Source organism: Saccopteryx leptura, chromosome 9 (genome assembly GCF_036850995.1).
Source record: "Saccopteryx leptura isolate mSacLep1 chromosome 9, mSacLep1_pri_phased_curated, whole genome shotgun sequence".
NCBI lineage: Eukaryota > Metazoa > Chordata > Mammalia > Chiroptera > Emballonuridae > Saccopteryx > Saccopteryx leptura.
Window position 1 is genome coordinate 82,216,511 of NC_089511.1, and position 20,557 is coordinate 82,237,067.

At 49.4% G+C, this 20,557-nt stretch overlaps 1 protein-coding gene across 1 annotated transcript in view; it reads left to right on the forward strand.

Moving 5' to 3' along the window:
* SH2D4B (SH2 domain containing 4B) overlaps positions 1-20,557 on the forward strand; it is a 123,735-nt gene that overhangs the window by 83,715 nt on the left and 19,463 nt on the right. Inside the window, exon 6 of the mRNA XM_066348650.1 lies at positions 1,623-1,750. Coding sequence (XP_066204747.1) covers positions 1,623-1,750 — 128 coding nt within the window. The remainder of the gene's footprint in view (positions 1-1,622; positions 1,751-20,557) is intronic.

Consider the following 20,557-nt stretch of genomic DNA (forward strand, 5'->3'; position numbering starts at 1 on the left):
TCTTTCTCATGACAGCTTCCCTAAAATTTCATTGTTCGCTACTGTGAATGTGTGTGAGTGGATTCATTTGAGGGCAGGTAAAAATATGAACTCATTTTGGGGTTTGTGGGGAAGTGCTGAACTCCGCATCAAAGTGTTGGTACAGGACAAAAACAGGGCGTGAGCTCAGGGACAGTTCATTTTATGAAAAATGATGACAACAGTGGTGAATTCTCCCCCCCTTCTTTTCCAAGTGAGAGGAGGGGAGATAGACAGACTCCCATATGCTCCTTGACAGGGATCGACCCTACAACCCGTCTGGGGCCGATGCTCTGCCCATCTGAGGCTGTGCTTGCAACAGAACTATTTTTAGCACCTGAGGTGGAAGCTCCATGGAGCCATCCTCAGCTCCTGGGGCTGTTGTGCTCAAACTAATCGAGCCATGGCTGTGAGATGGAAAGAGACAGACAGAGAGAGAAAAGGGGGAGAAGAAAGGGTGGAGAAGCAGATGGTCGCTTCTCCTGTGTGCCTTTACTGGGAATTGAACCTGGGACATCCACATGCTGGGCTGACCCTACCACTGAGCCAACCAACCAGGGCCAACAGTGCTGAGTTCTCAATGTCATTACTATTAAGTGGATAGCAACGACAAAGTAAGAATCTACCACGTCTGTCAGTCCGCTGGAAGGGTGAAAAGCTGCAGTTGTTCAAGCTGGGCCAAGGCCTGCTCTTCTGATGCCGGATTTTCATACCACAGATTCACACAATGTGGTCTCACTATCTATTCATTCAGCACATAGTTGGGTGTGCCTGTCACAGGTCATGTGTTGTCACGCTCTAACTGTGCTTCCTGTCAGTGTAGCTTCAATATAAGAAGGGTTTTATGTGGCCCATCTAAGAACCACAGTTCAGACACAGAAACAATGAAATCTTGGCTTATTTGCGAGGAGATATAAAAATATGCAATTCATTATTCATGCATTCTTCAAGTGACTCTATTCCTCTCACTCTCAGTATCTTCAGTCCCTCAGTACACCCCCCTCACCCCATCAACTCTATCAAGAGTCCAGCAGTGCAGTCCTCTGTCTGTGTCCTCCTTGTTTCCCTGGGGGCGATTCAGGCTAGCTCCACAGCTTCGGGGGCTCTGGTTTCTCTCTGTCCACGGTCCCGATTCTGCCTTACAGAAGCAAGGAAGGGAGCTAGCTGGCAAGGGCAGGTGTCCCCTGAGAAGGCTGGGGAGGGCACACCAAGGGGAATTCTCTTTGGCAGGCTGTGGCAGGGACAGGAGGGGGCACACGCATGTTCTTCATTTTGCTCCTGTTCCACCAGGAGCCTCCTATGGATGCTCATGTTTGCACCTGGCTGTCCTAGAGGGAAATGTGCCTTTTATTTCCCGCAGACCACCTCTCCTGTCCTCTTTTCTGCTCCCACCTGCACAGCTTTTTTCAAAGCAATTGGTAACAGTTTTTTGGGGAAATACTAATAATAGCTGATACGTTATAATCTGCAAAGCGCCTTCAGGTACCTGGGCTCATTTAATCCTCTCCACAGGCAGGGGCATGGGCACATGCTCATTATTCTCACAGTGGCCTCCCTCCCCCACCCCTCCCGTCCTGACTCCCACACTCCCTCTTTCTTTTCAGCCGGACTTGGGAGCGCCCACTGCGTCCTGTCTCCAGAGAAGTCATAGTCCGCTGGTTTAAGGAGGAACAGCTGCCTCGCCAAGCCGGCTTTGAGAGGAACACGAAATCCATCGCCCCCTGGTTCCATGGTAGGATGTCCAGCTGTCTGGGTCTTCGGGGCAGCTACCTCCCCATCTCCAGCTCTTTCTGAGACTGGGAAGGAAGTCCTGAAGGACTGTTATAATTAGGGGAGCAAGTGACTTTCGGCCACTAATTGCACTCTGCCCACAAGGTGGGCCAATCTCCCAGGGTTAAAGATCAGTCTCCTGGCTCACCTGGATCAGAGTGGAGTGGACAGAGGTCTCTTGCTTCTCATTTACTTGCCCACTAAGTGTGCTGAATTCAAGGAACGGGTTTTGATTTCCCCAGTGCCTGTGCTGAAATGCAGAATGGCCTTCCTTGAGGCCCTAGGAGACAAAGGCATGACATCTCTGAGCAGGAGCCCAGGGGATGGGAGGTGCCAGGCATACTGAATGTGCATTCCTTCTTTCTGCTGGGAAGAGAGGTTCATGACTGGCCCACTGCTCTCACCTCACAGCCTCCCTGGCCACCAAGGGCTCCTCAGAGGCATCTCCTCTATATTCACAAGCCAGTGAGCTCTCAGTGGGCCACGAGCTCCCGTTGGGTGGGGCCCCCATTGTATTCTGAGCCTGCGTTCCCAGATCCCGGCCATGGCCCCGCACACAGCAGGCCCTGAGCAAATGCTTGTTGAGTAAATGACTGAGTGGCTGCGTGGAGAGGTCAGAGTTTTCCAGACACAGAACCTCAGAACTGGGAAGCTCCCGGAATATCTTATTGCTTTATTTTTACAGGTAAGAAAAGATCCCAGAGAGGGGAGGAAGTTTTCATAAAGTCACAAGGAGACTTGTAAAGTCAAGTTCAAGAATATATCTCATGACTCATGACCCTGGTCCAGAGATCAGAACATCTAGAGAACTCAAGCAGGAAGCAGGACTGTGATTCCAGCAGAGATTTGCTACAGGGAAATAGGAGGGGCTACTGGCCGTCATGCCTTTCTGTATTAGTTACTGACTGCTGTGTAACAAATAACCCTCAGACTCAGGAGCTTAAAACAAATAAGCATTTATTATCTACTGGTGAGTTTCTGAACCAATAGGCAGTTCTGGGATGGGCCAGCCTCAGATGCTCTGAGTGGCCTTGCTCCTGTGCGCCCGGCAGCTTGCAGGTCCCCGGGGCTGGCTTGTCCAGGATGGGCTTCTCTGAGGGGTAGCCTCTGAGCCAATGGGCTCTCATGTTCCAGCAGCCTGGCCAGGTTGTCAGGTTCTCTGGATAATTTGCGTCTTGGCCTTGCTCCCTGAGTCTCCCTCCCCCCTCAAGCCCGGGTTTGCCTGAGCACTCCCCTGGTCAGATCTGATCTGTCCGGCCACAGCTAGCACCCATCTGACCTTCTGCGGACCTCCTGGAAGCTTGACAGGCCTCCATGTTGGCCGGCATTCTCTGCATTGGTCTTGCTTCCTGGCCAGCTTCCAGTGTTCTCAGTTCCATAGGGAGAGAGCTGAACCAGTGTCATGGTAGGCATTGGAGATGGGCATCTTGAGGGCTGTTAGGAGGCCCTTGAAGACAAGCTCTGGACATGGCTCCAGGAAGGGCAGCTGGAGTGATCAGAAGAAGTCATGTAGGGGCGAGCAAGGCCATGTGTACTGTCATCCCCACCTCCAGGGGCCCAAAATGTTTGTGCCCTGTGAAGTGCAGACAATAGCCACACTCTGTAGATGGGATGACTGAGGCATCGCGCTGTTGAAGGATTGCCCCAGGACATGCAGGTCCCAGGGCCCCTTCCAGTCCAGGCCACAGGAGCGTCCTCCCTGGTCTGAGCGTCCTCCCTGGTCTGAGCGTCCTCCCTGGTCTGAGCGTCCTCCCTGCTCTGTGTCTTTCACTCTGGCCCCTGTACAGATCATCCTCCACAGTGTCCTGAGAAGCCAGATCCTGCCACCCCCTGATCCATCCCCCCTGCTTTCCTTTGAACTTGCAATGAACTTCAAACTCCGTGCGGGGCCAACAAGGTCCTAGGTGACAGGCCTGCCTTCCAGCCTCATGCTGTATCGTTTCAGTGCTTTCACAGCTCTGTCTCTTTCCCGTTCCTCAAGCACGCCATTTGCTTTTCCACCTCAAGCCCTTTGCACTTGCTATGGCTCTTTCCCTAGCTTGTTAGCGTGGCTAACACTTTCCCACTTTTCATCTGAGATATCCCCTTCTTGGAGGAGCCTTTCCTGAACCCTTACCTAAAGCAGCCTTCACCAATTTCTCTTGATTTACTGTGTTTATTTCTTTAATATTACTCACCCAACTGGTATTTATCTCATTATTTTTTTAATATCTGTTTTACTACCTCATTGTAAGCCTGTGGAAGTAGGCCCTTGTCCATTTTCCATAATGCCTAGCCTACTAAGTATCCATGGGAAGAGAGAGTGAAGGCAGAAATGAGGTGTCAGAGTTGAGATTAGACTCCAGTCTTTCTAATTCCAAAGAACAGTCCTTGCTTCTCCGCACTGGGCCTTGGTAGGTGTGTGAGTCCCCTCAGGGCCTGATGGTAGGTGTGTGAGTCCCCTCAGGGCCTGATGAGCGAGTTTGAGCTGAGAGCAATCAGAAAACCCAGAGCCACACCTCAGAGGCTAAACCAGCCTTCCCTGTTGGCCACACGCTCACTGGGGCCAGGCCCTATGCCTTAGGCATCTCTGTATTCAACCCTCTCCTCTGCTTTTCATCTGCCCAGAATCAAGGCTGAGACAAACTTGCCATCCTTTCCTGTTGGCACTGTTGTTGAGCTCTTCCACTCAATGAACATGGGCATCCCTGTTGTGTCACTTAGATAATGCGTGGTTATGCCACAGTGAGAGATGATCCCTAAGTCTCAGGGACTTCCACCGACCAAGACATTTCTTACTCGTGTTACATGCCCATTGGGAATTTGACTTAAGTGGGCCTCGGACTGAAGGAGTTGACTCAGTTGGAAACTCTAATGATCTCATGACAGAGGGAACAGAAAGGCATGGCACACCACGGCCTGGCTCCTGCAGCTTCTTCCTGGACCTGACGCATACCGTCATTGCTCACAGTCCTTCGGCCAGAGCCAGTTTGGTGCCTGTGGTGTGGATGGACAGTTTCAAGTGACAGTAGTCTATTATAATCACCATCCCCTTCTGGACCCCTTCTTTCTCCCTGGCCTCCACGCGTCCAGCAGAAGATGGAGTGGCTCTTTATGGCTCGGGAAGACAATTTACTTTCCTGGGTGACTTAGGCAGGTGTGCCTGGAGCTGGACCTGGGCATTCACTGCCTCTCTCCTCTCTCCCCAGTGAGGTGTCCCTGTAGCTCCCGAGAGAAGCTTCTGTTTGAATCATTGATTTCCTCTTCATCCACACATTATTATAATCATGGAAGCACAACGCTAACATCTTAGGCACCTGTGTAGTGAGACTCAAAAGTTCACTGGGGCGGGGGTTTGGGAGGGCGCTGGTCACTCTGCGGCTTGAAGCAGACGATGGAGGAGGCAAGATGGAGGTGGAGGTGCCCAAATTCATTTTTAGCTTTATTTTTATCCTTATTAAAAAATCAAAAACAAAACCCAGAACATATGTTTTATGTTGTCCCAGAACAAACAGAACCATGATTTCAGTTTCGCAATTTATGTAACTGATCTTGTATTCTTCTGACAGTTCTACCATAAAGCATGTAGGAAAGTTGCTAATATGTGGACTGGAGCTTTTAGTGACAAAGTTTTCATTGCTCTGTGACAGAACGAAAGAAAAAGGCTCACATGGAGGGTGGCCAACTCTCTCTGCCTGGAAAAGACTGTCATATTCTGTGATGATATTCTTTCCTCTGTTTTAGTGTCAAAATGTTCTGTCTTTTATGACTTGATGGTCATGGTAAGCAGTAGTTGTTTGTATATATTGCCTTTGCTCAGAATCAAAAAAGTGACAGCCCTATATTGCTTTTTCAACTCTTTAGAGTAAGTTCACTCATCCTAAAGTCCCAATGTCTGGAGCTGCTGCTGTGGCCTAACTCCTTTCCCGATGTGGGGACTCCCTGAGAGTATTCCCGGTGGACTCCTGCACCCGGCCGATGGCTAGGGAGTCTCTGCTGCAGGGCGGCTGGTGTGGGCTTGGCATCTTGGCTGGGTGGCTCCGTTTGTCTCACGCTCCTCCTGGGACCAGCAGGCTAGCGCAGGTGTCTCTTCTCAGGGACCAGAGAGCACGTGGCTGCATGCCAGACTCTTGCAGTCTACTCTTCAAACCAGCCCTGTCACTTTCCCCTCGTGCCATTGGTTGCAGTCTGTCACAGAGTTGAGGGTGGAAAACACATTCTGATCCTTTCCTGTGAGGACCTGCAAAACCAGAGCCGTGAGGACAGAGAGGGGAGGAGGATTTGAACCTATAATGCAGTCTTTCACAATCCTAATATAAATCATTTTTCTCCCCTGGGTAAAACATTCCTAGTTAATTTAACTGAATTTTAGATGCAGGTTAAAAATGACTACTGTTACTCTATTTCCTTCCCTTCCCTCAACTCCATTGGGTTGTGTTGTGAGTAAGGCAAAGGGCAGTGTGGACAAGGAGTCTATAAGACAGGCCCCTCTAGAATCCAGTTCTGTGACTTTGGGTGTGTCCTTGAAATTCCTCATCTATGAAACCGGGATTGTAACCTCGACTTTACGGGATGCTTAAGAAGATGAATCAACCACCTGCTTTGCCCAACACAGTGAGCACGTCTGTGTGAGTGCTGAAGTCTCCGGGGTCCGAGTCAGCTGTCAGAGACCCCCCCCTGGGGAGCAGAGTTTGGGGAAATGGGTTCAGAGCACAAAAGGGGGGACTGGCCTCATGCTCCTACCATGGGGTTCTTGATAATTCTCCTCTGGTAAAAAGAGAAAAAGTGGTAAGGTCATTCCCCTTTTCTCCTTTTTATTAATTGTTATGTTTCGGGGGTTATAAGAGTGGCTTCTAGTTATCTAAAAATACTCCTGAGAAAGTGAGTGCGTATGAGCTTGGCTTTGGGGGAAAAGTTCTATTTTTGGACTTCAACATGTATCTAAAATTAAGAACATTCATCCACTGCCTGCACATTGGCTCAGTTGGAAACCATTTCTCTTTCCTGAGCTTTACTTCTAGAAAACAGTCACAATGCAGGTAGCGGTTTATTGTCTTGGCAACAGCCCCTGGCTGTCTTGAGGCTTGCCCTCAGGCTTTGGCGGGGAATGGAGCTATGCAGCAGATGGTTTAGCTTTAGTAGGTCTTAGGAAACTATTCCTGCAGGATGCTGCTCCGGTGCTGGGAGTGCATCTCAAGAATGGCCTCACCTGCACTCGGGTGGGCTGTTATCCTCAAGATTTTTTCTGATTAGTATGAGGTGGGAGCTTCACTAGGGAGGAGGCACCACCTCCCATCTGCATAGGCCATGTGGTCAGCAGGGAGCCCAGCCGTGGGGCGTGGTGCCCATGCCCCTGAGTGGTGGGGTGTGTGTGTGTGTGTGTGTGTGTGTGTGTGTGTGTGTGTGTGTGTTGCTATCTGTCTTCCCACACTGCGACTTCGGAGCATAGTTAGGGGAGAGGGATGGTGAAGGTCATAGGGCTGAGAGGTTCTAGAACGATCCACACCTTCAGATTTCCTGTCCACCTTGCTCTTGAGCACAACACACAAAGATGTGTCTAAAGGAAGGGAAGACAGTGGAAGTCATGGGAGTCGTTGTTAATGATTACTTGGGGAATGTCAGTCTGGAAAAGAGACACCTCATGGGCTGGATGGGGGAGCGTAGCCACCACGTCTCTCTTTTCAACTTCTATAAATATGTTTAATAATAGTGGTTCTGTTATTTTAGTGATGACAGCCCCAGACTGTGGACCTTTGCAGACAATTCCAATCTATTGGGCGTGGCAGTTACTGATCCGAGCGGCCTGGGAAGGTGCTCTCCGCGTGCAACGGGCTCACGTGAAGGGGGAGGAACGGGGTCATCCAGACCCGTCCTGACAGTGCTCAGCTCATCCTGCACAACCCCTGTCAGCCTCTGTGTCTTTGACCCAGTGCCTGAGTGTCTCTGGTTACTGCTGAGTACGCTGGGCACAGGCTAGAGGGACCAGATGCCGCAGGCCAGGGAAGGCGTTGTCCCTCTGGCCTTCCTGGGGTGGGAGCATGACTCCTGTGAGTGGCAGGAAGCTGCTCTCAGGATGACACAACCAGGGGCCCTGCCACTGGGCAAGGTGAGGCTGCGGTGGCACAACGGCTCCCTGGGGCTGGCAAGGACAGCGTGGGCGGCAGGAGGGCACAGAGGCAGGCAGGGTCCCCACCCCGCACTCCTGTCACCCTGAGCCTAGTGACCTAGTGACAGTCTCTGCAGTACTGTCTTAAAGGGAGATTATTAAAGAGGACAGAACCGGGTTTGGGGCTGGGAATTCTGAAGAGACACATTTCACTTCAATAGAAGAAAGAGCTTTTGATGGCTGCAGCTCACTCTCGGGCAGTGTGGGTGGCTGTGGACTCCCCAGATAGGGGAGTGGGGGCCTCGGAGCTTTCTGTGATGCAGTGTGGTTCTGAAACCATGTTCTGCTGTCATTGTTCCAGGACCTTGGGCTCTGCTTCTGCTGAGCTTTCCCAGTTTTCTCAGGGGACAGGGGCACTGGAGAGGCCGGCCAGGGCTCAGAAGTCTTCGGGCTGAGGACTGAGGTGTCCTCCTGCCAACTGTCGGGCATTTTCACCTTGGTCACTTCTCTGTGGCAGGTAGTATGTTGGTCCCAGAGCCCAGGCATAGGCAGTGGTGACCCCTCTGGATGGCTCTTCCAGAAGTGCTACAGGTAAGGGGCAGTTACACCAGGCTGTCCTGCAGGGAAGCAGCCCCCGCAGGGGTGGGAAGGATGGGGTCCCGGGCGGCTGAGTGGGAATGGAATCCGGGCTTGACCCCTCTAACCACATGCGCAGAGCGGTCACTCTCTGAGCTGCACAGAACAAGGAGGAGCTGGTGTTGGCGACCCCTCCACACGTTGCAGCCACGCCATCTTGGGTCTTGCCCGGGCTGTGTAGATATGCAGGGGTTTGATGCACCCCATCTCCTGGGGCACTCGCAACTGCTTCTTGAGCTGGCCACACTGAGGCCCAGAGAGCTTGAGAAACCAGCGCTTATTTACCCAGCGGTAAGCATGAGAACCAGGACACAATGCAAGGCTTCTGGCTCTTAGTTTTTCCTACTCCATTCTGTTGGCACCTTAAATACACTGTTATCAGGAAAAGAAATTGGGACAAAAAGGTGTCCCACCTGGATTTACAATCTCTTACCGTATAGTCATTTGAAGGTTTATGCCCAGCCTGAGTTCTTCATTTTAAATCTTGCCCTCCTCATTCTGTGACCCTGCAGAGCAGACCTGGCCCTGGGCTCCTGGCCCAGCATGAGGGAGAACCTGGGAGTGCCCCGTCTGATCTCTGTGAGGATCTCAGGAGCTAGCGTGTCTGCGGCTGCGTCCTTGCAGAGAGTGAGCCGGCTCAGGCCCCTGTCCTTGGCTTCCAAGATCAGTAGGAGGAGAGGAAACTGTAGTGCAGCTTTGGAACCTGTTTAGAGGTGGTAGCTGGAATGGGGACCTGGCAGTGTGGACCCAGGCACTAAATCCATGTTAAACAAGAGGCAGCTGAAGAAACCAGAGGTAGAGAAAGCAGTAATACCAACTTTGCAGTGGTGTTATGGGGATTAAATGCATTAATATTGTAGTTATAAAGTGTCTAGAACAGCTGTTCCACGTGGTCCCTACTGCCCACTAGTGGGCATTCCAGCTTTCGTGGTAGGCGGTAGCGGAGCAACCAAAGTATAAATAAAAAGATAGATTTAACTATAATAAATTGTTTTATAAAGATTTATTCTGCCAAACAGCAAAAATCTGACATAAAGTACTTGGTAAGTAATTATTATTATATGCTTTACCTTGCTGTTACTCTGCTTTATAAATTTTATAAAGTAAAGTTACTTCCCTACTTTATAAATCACCATTCCTGTGGAACTGGTGGGTGGTTAGAAAATTTTACTACTAACAGAGATACAAAAGTGGACGGTAGGTATAAAAATGTTGACTACCCCTGGTCTAGAACATGGCTGACATGCAATAAATGCTCCTGTTTGTTACATGGAATAAATAAACATGGTAGCCTTTGGAGGTGAATGTCAGGGTTTGCAGTGTATAAACTGTGGCTTCGTACACTGCTGTCACTTGGAAGGAAAGAAAAAGTCAACATCAGTTGATTCTCCACAAAAGGAGGGTGGTACTTATTTACTCTGAAAACTGTGCAAGTCTGAGTTTTCTTTCTTATGAATATGATGCTCATTTTGAAATGTTTCTTAAAAGTTGTGAGGGATAATGCGTGGGTCATTTGGAAGGATGGTGAGCATGTCACGGTCCGTCATGTCAAGTCAGGTTGATAATTTTTCTCTCTTAGGTAGGGTTTGGAATGGAAAACTTCCACCAGCTCTGATCCCAAATGCAAAAATTTCTACGGGAGAAAAAAAGTAGGTCAGTTGACCTACTTTCCCCTTAAGTTCTTGCTTAAGCTGTTTCAACCAAGAAATAAAGGAATCTTTTTTCTTCTTTAGAAAACTCGTGCACTGGCTATAAAGTCTCCAGAAAGGATTACAGAGAGGAGTGAAATTATGTTTTGCTTTAAGAAAACAATAATGGTGTTTACAAGATTTTAACTCTTTCATCTGTCTATAGTTGTACATTCTTGATTTCAGATCCTGTCTGCGATCGACCTAACACTTTCAGTTCGGGTGCTCTGATGGGGTCTCTTTGGTTTCTGGCCCACAGATGTGGGCAACTAAACAGTATGGGAAGAAACAGGGGTTGGAGGACCTAGGTGAGTTGGATTTGATAGAACCGATAGTGTATCTTCTATCTGGATTTTTAAAAAAGCATAGGGTAGCAATCAATGAAGCTGTGACTTCTGCTTATGTCATTGCTTTAAACCAGTGGTCCCCAACCCTTTTTGGGCCACAGACCGGTTTAATGTCAGAAACTATTTTCACGGACCAGCCTTTAGGGTGGGACAGATAAATGTATCATGTGACCGAGACAAGCGTCAAGAGTGAGTCTTAGACGGATGTAACAGAGGGAATTTGGTCATTTTTTAAAAATAAAACATCGTTCAGACTTAAATATAAATAAAATGGAAATAATGTAAGTTATTTATTCTTTCTCTGCGGATTGGTACCAAATGGCCCACAGACCGGTACTGGTCCACAGCCCGGGGGTTGGGGACCACTGCTTTAAACCTCTTCTGATAGTCCCATCATGTTTCCGCTGATTATAAAAAACTTCTCATACCTCCCAGACTCCAGAAAGTTCCCATCATAGGCTGGACACTTCTTCGACTCCAGGAAGCTGTCTTTGGGTTTTCTGTGCTCCAGGCCTGGAGGTCAGCTTCCCGCTGCTCCCCTGCACAACAAGCCCATCCCAGCCCAGCACCGGGCTCCGACCCACCCACAGCCCTTGGCTGCATTCCCCTGCACAGCAAGCCCATCCCAGCCCCGGCACCGGGCTCCAGCTGCCCACAGCCCTTGGCTGCTCCCCTGCACAACAAGCCCATCCCAGCCCGGCACCGGGCTCCAGCTGCCCACAGCCCTTGGCTGCATTCCCCTGCACAACAAGCCCATCCCAGCCCAGCACCGGGCTCCGGCCCGCCCACAGCCCCTGGCTGCATGTTTCTGTGAGGAGGTATGGGGTCGAGCAGGAAGGCTTGGGGTGGGGGACATAGTCACTGTCTTCTAATCACTAACGTCCTCCAATCTAGAAGGGGCCTCAAAGCTAGAACTTGGAGCACTTGGTGAAAGCTACACGGTGCTGACGTTGGTTCAGTCTGACTTTTAGCATTTAGTTGTCCTGTGGTGGAATAAGCTCCCTCAAGGAGTTGTGAGCACCCACCACTCAGGGGTGTAAACTGAGGCTGGGCAGCCCCTCCGTCGGGACCATGAAAGTGTGGACGGTCCATTGTGATGGGCTTAGCTCAGCTCACACGACTCTTCTCCCCTGCATTCTCACCAGGAGCCGTTCTTTCTCTACTTATCCGAGAAACAAACATGGTGGCTTTGATGTTCACTAGAGAACAGAGTCCAGTCACTACAGTAATCTGAAGGCTTTCTGAAAGTAAAGACTCATGAAATATTTATACTTAATTATTAAAAGTTTATCAGACTCAAATTACCTTCTGTTTCTTAACTGAATTCTTTATAGAGTCACTTGCTTACAAGTATCATTAAAAACAACAATGCTGCTTTTGGGCCTGTTGGGCGGATAAAATGTATTATGCTCACTTTGTTAAAGATGCCGTCGCCCAGGTGATATTAATGTGCGTTGGAGGCAGGCAGGATCATTGTAGCCTGGGGCTTGGTTTTGGGATTAAGCCTTTCCTACCCTTTTTGGTGTAAGGTGGTACAATCCTATCATGCCTCAGAGAAGTGACTTTGTATTAAGAGACTTCCCTATTATGTATATTGGATTAAGGGTTTGGATTTCTACACTATAAAATGGGAACGGAGCGGGAGTTTGGCGCTTGGTTCCTGAGGTTAGCATGAGAGAGCGGAGAGAGTAGAGCCAGCAGCTAAAGGAGGCCACGTGGAGGAGGCCAGGAGAAGCAGCCAAGATGGCGGAGTGCTGAGTGAGATGCCAGTTTGTACAGAGTTTGTATCTGGGATAAGGAAGAAGATGGGGAACTGAGGGAAATAAGTCTGGTGAGCTAGAAACCTTTGATTCTAGGAAACTCGGATAAATCAGTAGCTTTGTGAGCACTGAATGTGACTGGGTTTTGGAGCCCAGGGTGTATTTTTACTTGCCCGCCGGGTGCAAGCTAGATTAAAGACTATGGCCCACCAGTTTTTGGCTCCATGGTTTCTTTACCGACTGTCCGAATCCAATGCGAACCTGCATGGACCAGGCTGCTGTGATAGTGGCCCTGGACTTGGCTACTGGCTTTACAGGGCCCTAGGGGTCATCCTCCTTACCGGCCCCCAGGGTGCAGGAGGGGCCCCCCCAGGGATCCTGCAGGGGATCGACATGCTTGCATATGTGAGGGAGGCATGGTTTCCCCTGCAGATCACAATACACGGTCTGCCCCCCGCAGACAGTGGGCACTACCTACACTCATGCTCATGTTTGTTTAGGTGCACAAAGAAAATGCAGTTGTGTAATTTTTCTACAATTTCTCTGATCCCATGAAGTCATCACCTCCCCTTCTCTCCCCAGGTGGTGGGGAAATAATAAACTCCAGTCCATTTTAACTTCATCATATTCAATGGTTTAGTTTGTGAAGTTAACTCAGTGCCTCCTTCTGGGAAAACCAGGTCCTTAGGATTTCCTTCCTTCTCTCCCTGCTTTTCTCCAAGGGGGCATCTGTCTGGGGCTTCCTTCACCGTGGGGAGGTGGGGAGGGCAGGGCTGCCGTGCCTGTGTGCAGACTGTGGGGCGGCGGTGAGGGCAGGGCTGCCGTGCCTGTGTGCAGACTGTGGGGAGGCGGTGAGGGCAGGGCTGCCGTGCCTGTGTGCAGACTGTGGGGCGGCGGTGAGGGCAGGGCTGCCGTGCCTGTGTGCAGACCTGTCCTGCCTGAGGTGTGGCTGAGGGGACATGAGTGGCTGAGACCCACGGCCCTGCTCTGCTTTCATGCCCTGTGCTCTGTCTGGGGCTGTCTATCTGGGGGTACACAGAAGCACCAGGTGGGTCAGTGGCATCTCGGGCAGAGGTGTTCCACTCCTCAGGTGTGTGCTAGTCGGTGTCCGTGGGGATGTGATTCATTGGCTGCACCTGTGGGGTCATGCTGGCTTTTATGTTTCATTGATCATTTACTGAGCATTACTTTGTGCTGACATTGAGCTCTGTGTGTCCAGTAAGCACTCAACTTCTAGTGTTTGGTTTACTCCTCACACTCCTCTCTGGAAGCGGCGATGATCTGGCAGATACACAGTGCTTACGGTGTGTGAGCACTCTTCTGTGTGCATCACACATTTTAACTTATCTAATCCTCTTATGGCTGCGCGCTTGCTGCTAGCATTGGCCCTGTTTCACAGAGGAGGATCGGAGGCACAGGAAAATGAGGCCACTTGCCTGTGGTGCACTGTCAGTAAGTGGGGGCAGTGGGATTCAAACCCTGGCGGCCTGGCTCCAGAGTGCATGTTCTTACAGTGATGCAATGTAGCCTTGTCAATATCCCATGGGTGAGGGTTAGAGACCCCAAAGGCTAAGTAATTGCCCTGGGGCATGAAGTGCTGGGGGTGGGGTATGTATATCAGTTTCCTTCTGGTTTGGGATGTTTCCTTCAGGGTAGAGATGGCTATTCCTTTGTGAGGCACCCAGCCATCTCTAGATCGTGAGGCCAGCTGTTCCAGCTGCCATGCCTTATTCTTGGCTGGGGCAAGTGTCTGAAGCCAGTGCCACCTGAAGCCAACACCGCCCATCCCCTAGAAGTCCTGAAGTGTGCCACCCAGTCTTCACACACTGCAAAGTCCTCATGCAGCAACAAATTGAGTAAAACAGGAAATTGTCAGTGTTTGGGATTGTTGAGTTACCTGAGCAGGGGCGCGAGGAGGCAGGCTCCTTGTGTAAGTAATTTAAATAATTTATTTGCTGATTATTAATATTAAGCTTCTGTTGCATGCTAGGCATGGTGTTAGGTGCAGGGCCTGTGATAGAGAACAAAATAAACGACTTTCCTGCCCTAATACAACTTACACCCACTTGCAATTAACAGAACAATGAAACCAGTATAATGAAAAAGAGAATTTATTGGATCATATGACTGAAAAATCCAAAGGTAAGCCCAGCTTCAGGCTTTGCTTGATCCAGGCAAAGGACCTGGCCTCTCTCCGTCTCTAGCTCTGTGGCTCTCCATGTTTCCTTCTAAGGGAATACATCAGCTCTGGCTGTGTGTCTGCATTCTCCTAGCTCATATCCAGTGGAAGAGAGGGTATGCTTTTCTTTTTCTTTTTTCTTCTTCTTCTTTTCCAAGTGACAGGAGGGAAGATAGAGAGACAGACTCCCACATGTGCCCTGACTGGGATCCACCTGGCATCCCCCGTCTGGGGCTGATGCTCTGCCCATCTAAGGGCCATGCTGGCAACATAGCTATTTTTGGTGCCTGAGTCAGAGGTTCCACGGAGCCATCCTCAGTGCCAGGGGCTGATGTGCTCAAATCAATTGAGCCATGGCTGCGAGAGGGGAAGAGAGAGAGAGAGAAGGAGGACAGGAGGGGTGGAAAAGCAGATGGTTGCTTCTCCTGTGTGCCCTGACCAGGAATTGAACCCAGGGCATCCACATACCAGGCTGACACTCTACCACTGTGCCAACTGGCCAGGGCAACACATTTCTTTCAATAGTCCCAATACAAGTCCCAATATTCTGACTTATTGGGTCTGATCTGGGCACTTGACCAATCACTATGGTCAGAGGAATGAGCTCTCTGGTTGGCTAAGCTTAAGTCATATAACTGTCTCTGGAATGGGGCAAAGTCTATCCCATTGCAGCTGCATAGATTGAGTGAGAAGGTGTGGCTTTCCCAAAGAAGAATAGATGGTCCCGAATGGACGAGGCCCATTGATGTCTACTCTACCACAGAGAGGACAAGAACCTGCCCTGTCTCCTAGTGAAGCTGTCAGCAGTCAGGGAGACTGGCATGAGTCACATAATAGACTTATACTTCCAGTGGAGGTTAGAGCCACACAGGATCCTGGGTCGCCAGTTTCAGAGGTCATTTTGCTGGGTAGCTGCACCCTCTGTCATGATCTGCGGCATCAGTGATTTGAACCTGGTCTGTCTTCACCTTGGACTAGACTGTTGTGGGCATGGGGTGTTGTCTCTTGTGTATAAATATATGTGGACCCGAGAAGCTTATCCACTGAAACCCTCGTCTCTGCAGTTAGCTGAGTTAAATTTCATTTGGAGTTATGAAAAAATGAAGGCATTTGAATTCATCCATCACAATCTCTGTGGCTTTAGGATGCTTGGAGAAACTCTTAAGAATGAAAAGCTTAATAATTCCAGCCTCCTTAATGATATCGCCTGGAAAGCATGGCAATAAGAAAGGAAAGTCACAAAAATGAATGAGAAATAGCTCAGCGGTAATGGATGTGTTGTCAGCGACGAGGCGCAGCTGCCGTAAGAGCTTTCCGAAATAAAATTGAGTCCCATAAAACGGAAAAGTTTGTGTCCGGGCTGCGTGCATTTCTTTCCTTTCGGGGAGAAGCTCTAACAGAAATAAAAGGAGCTCACGTGGTTCCTGAGGTTCAGTTCTGAGCTAATGACTTCAGGGACCGGTGTGGAGGTAGAGGAGGGAGGAGTTGGAAACCAAATCCCAGGTCTGCGTTGGGCTTTGCTGACACGAGGATTTATGGGTCCATTATAGCACAGCATCTTTAAAAGTGTGCATAAAGTGCCTTCCCTTTCCTGGTGCCACTGTTGATTAGCACCGAGGAAGTCAGTATTTTGATAGCAGATGTGAAGTTGTTGGCAGTGTTGGAGAACATCTGCAGGGAACGCAGTGGCATGAGCAGGGAGGGGGTGGGAACAGCACCCTGTGGACTGCTCACAGCGCAGGGAGGAGAGGGGGCAGGAGCTGCTGGGCACACGCCTGCCTGTGACAGGAGTGTGGGCTCCTGAGAGAGTGGCATCAAACTTAGACATCTTTGCTGTGACCACGCACATCTCTGCTTCTGGGTTCCCTGCCTTCTCATTCTCACCAGCTGCAAGTGTGGGCATGGAGCTGCTGCCCTGAAGAGGCCTCTGTCCCCTGACCATGGCCACATTCTTTTCTGCCGAGACCAATAGGGGGCACTGCAGTTAGGCAGATTGCCTCTGATGCCCAGTACCCAGAGAAGCCTGGGGTACCCTTCGGCTGTCTTAGGTGCACCCATCTATCCCCCTTTAGTTCTTACCAAGGGCCCAGATCTGTATGCTGACTTTCTGCCTGTTTCCAGAATACAGCCCTGTTTGCTTCTGCCTCAGCCCCTCGGCCTGTGTGGCTTCAGCCAAGGCAGGGTTGGTTTGTGTCTAAGTGGTAATAGCAGCCTCCATGGTCCAAGCTGCCATTGTTTCACTTGACATGGCCAATAGGAATGTGGATTCATTTTATTGTCCACAGAAGAAATTCTAAACCTAAAGAAAGGTTTAATTTTTTAAAATTGATTTTAGAGAAAGAGGAAGGGGGAGAGAGAGAAAAACATCAATTTGCTGTTCCACTATTTATGCATTCATTGGTTGGCTCTTCCATGTGCCCTGACCAGGGATCAAACCCATAACCTTGGTGTGTTGGGGTGACACTCTAACCAACTACCTGGCCAGGGAAAGAAAGATTTAAAGAGTTCATTTGAACCAAGAGTTGAGGACCTGGCCTGGAAGCAAAATCTCAAAGGACTGAGAAAATGCACCTGAAATAACAGTGTTGCATTTTTTTTAATACATTCAGAATCTAAAGAGAAAATCCATTGGTGCTGGATTAAGGAGGCAGGAGAAAGCAAAGTGGGGAATCTCTAGGACTGGATAACAAGGAAAATGGGGGGACATATACTTCTTTTATGTTGGTGGGTAGAAGATAGTGAACATTGAATGGTTACAACAAATAGAGATGGTAAATGGGGAACAAGATAATAAGTTTCCCTGTGGTTGTGCCACGTTGCCAGTGGGCGTGCTTCCGTGGGGTCTGGCAAAGAACAATGCGCTGATGGTTTGCACTCAATCTTAGCCCAAAGGCTGGAAGTGATCTCTGCCATTTTAAAGGTATGTTGTGCTAGATGCACAAGAACAATGGACAGGGCTGGTTTAAGGTAAAGATCAACTTTTTACTAAGGAAGCTCTAGGCCTGGGATGTGATTCTTCATCATGGCCTGACCAGGAGGGAATTCATGGTCTGTGTGGTGATTTCAGTCACTGAGCTGGTCATGCCTGCCATGCAGCTGCTTCCCACTTGGTTCACATACTGTTGAAGAGAGACCTACTTGCGCAAGGCCAGGCCATGAGAGGCAGAGACCTGGTGGAAACAGACCTGTCCGCTTTAGTGCTGCTCTCTACAGGGTAGTTTCCTGCATCTTGTGGGCCCTAGGGATAGGCCTACCCAAGTGGCACCATCTCTGCTTGCAGAGGCTTGCCACTACTCCCACCCTCAGGCCACCTTGGGTACAGCCCTGGACAGAACCAGACCTTCTGGGCATGGCTTCTTGAACCATGGTCAGCCTTACAATCGGTCAGTTCCCACAGCCTGACCTTGGCCCCTCGGAACAACAGTCCCTGGAGAGGCCTTAGCAGGCTTTGTGGCTGAATCCGCATGGTTCTTTCTGTGAGGCCGGTAAGTCCAGTGTCAAGAGCTGGTTGTGCTAACCCTTGCCTTGTGTAAACTTTTTCCTGGGGCCCCTGCAGGTAAATCTCTGGAGGTGGGACATGATTTGGATATGGGTTGTAGCTGGGACTACAACCCTTATGAAGAGAGAAGGCTACTGACAGTTTAATAGTAATAAGAGCCTTGTGCATATGACTGACATGGAAAAGAAGGCTGTGCCTCTCTCCTGCTCTGCCACTTGCTAGTGTGAGGCCCTGGGCAAGCCACTCCCGCTCTCCAGCAAGATTTTCCACTGTGTAAAATGGGGAGGATAAGTGCCTGCATGGAAGGGTTATTATGAAGCCTGAATGAGCCAGTGGTTGGCATAGAGTTGCATTCTATAACTGGGGTGATAATTTTTCTTTCTTCTTTTTCAAGTGAGAGGAAGAGAGATAGAGACAGACTCCTGCATGTATCCTGACTGGGATCTACCCAGTGACCCCCTTCTGGGGCCCATGCTTTACCCATCTGGGGCCATGCTCATAACTGAACTATTTTTTAGTGCCTGAGGCGGAGGCTCTGTGGAGTCATCCTCAGCGCCTGGGGTAATGTGCTCAAATCAATAGAGCCATGGCTGCGGGAGGAAAAGAGAGAGAGAAGGGGCAGGGGGAGGGGTGGAGAAGCAGATAGTTGCTTCTCCTGTGTGCCCTGATCGGAAATCGAACCTGGGACATCCACACGCTGGGCCAACGCTCTACCACTGAGCCAACTGGCCAGGGCTGGGGTTATTTATAATCTTAATTCATGATTTAGTCAACAATGCTGGGGGCCTAGTAACTTCCAGACATGAGTCTATACTGGGAACAAGACAGACAAAATCTTTGTACTCATAGATCTTAAGTTTACAAAATTATGATTATTCTTATATAAATTATTGTGGAATTTACCTTTCTTGCATAAGTTATATCATACACTAGTATTTTTCTACAACTCCCCCCTCCCCCTCCCCCAGTTACAATTAGAGATCTTTTAGGTCTGTTTCCACATCACTGGTTCTCAATGGGGGTGATGGCGGTGGTAGGGTGATTGTGCTCCAGGGGATAGTTGTCAATGTCTGGAGACAATTTAGGTTGTCACAACTGTGAGGTGCTATTGGCATCTGGTGGGTAGAGATCAGAGCTGCTGCTAAACATCCTACGATGTACAGGACAGCCCCATGACAGGTACTTATCTGGCCTGAGAAACCCTGATCTGTGTCTAGATTTGTATCTCTATCTCCTTTAAACATTTAAATTGTTGCTAGATGAACACCCACAGGCTTAATTTATTTACTTGTTTTTGTAAGATTTCATCTTAGTCTAGAAATGTTTCTTTTTAATGCCTAAAAAAAACAAACAAAAAACCTTTAACATTTCCAATTAAAGATAACCCTGTTTTCTCAGATTTAAGAGTCTCTTTCAGTTTAACTTGGTTACTTTCTAGCAAATGTTCAATCATTTTAAGCTGGAAGTCTTGCCTCTGCCTTCTCAAAAGTTCTCTCCTATTCCTCAAATGGTGTCTGAATGCAGGGGAAGCTCATGGCCTTGGGAGGGAGCCGGAGGAGGTCAGCAGCTCCTCTCTGGACCTTGTCCTTTGTTTTTACTCATCTTCTAATGGTCCACACTGCTAGAACTGCCTCTGACTGTTAGGTACTAAGGGGAGCTGGGGCCTGGGCATCCTCTTCCCACACACTTGGCCCTACCTTGACTCCTGCTGGGGCTTCTGAGTTTCAGCAACTCCCATTAACCACTGTTGGCTGAGCCCACCCACTTCAAAGCCTCAGCTCTGGGGTCACCTTGCCTCTTTTCTAACTGGGTCCTTAGGAAGCTGGACCATGCTCTTAACAATCTCTACCTTTGAAAAAAACCCCTAAATCCTGAGGGTTGAGTTTATAAGTCACCTCTTTCATCCCTGCCCCCCATAGTTCATTGTCATTATTGGAAGAAATAAGGCCATTTCTTGTCTCTGCACTTACTCACTCATCTTTATGTCTACTCTCCACTCCCCCTTCAGTAAGCAGCCTTTCTGGTAAGCGTAACTTTTAGCTGTTGAAAGGGTTCCTGTGTGTTTATTTATAGGAGATATGTATGCTCTTTATTTTCTCTTGGAAATGATGTATGTAATTTAACCTTGATGCTTTACTGAGGCTAATTTTTATGTGAAATTTGTTTTTCTGAACTGTTCAATCGAGACAAGGGTCAGGAAAGTGTCCTGCGCTCCACAGAGGGCTCTCCACCCCGTCTGCCGTCTCTACCTGTACTGGTGGCGGCGCCTGGGACAGCAGGCTCTGCTCCCTCCCCTCCATGGGTCTGGAGCTTCTCCTGCTTTGTTTTCTTTGTCCTTGTCTTGCTCCATTTTGATTCCATGCCCAGTGGTGGGAGGTGGCTCTGGAGCGTCTCACCTTCTTGTGAGACTCCCCAGGACTGGGGAGGGCACATCCCTCCCTTGTTTCAGCTGCTGCTCTTTCAAGTTGCTCTCCTGCCTGCTCTCTGCTCTTGGGTCCATTGGTTCCCCTTGTTTCTTCTTCTTCCTTCTATCTAAGCACTTGCTATCTTGAAGGTCTTGTACTGGTCGTTTGGT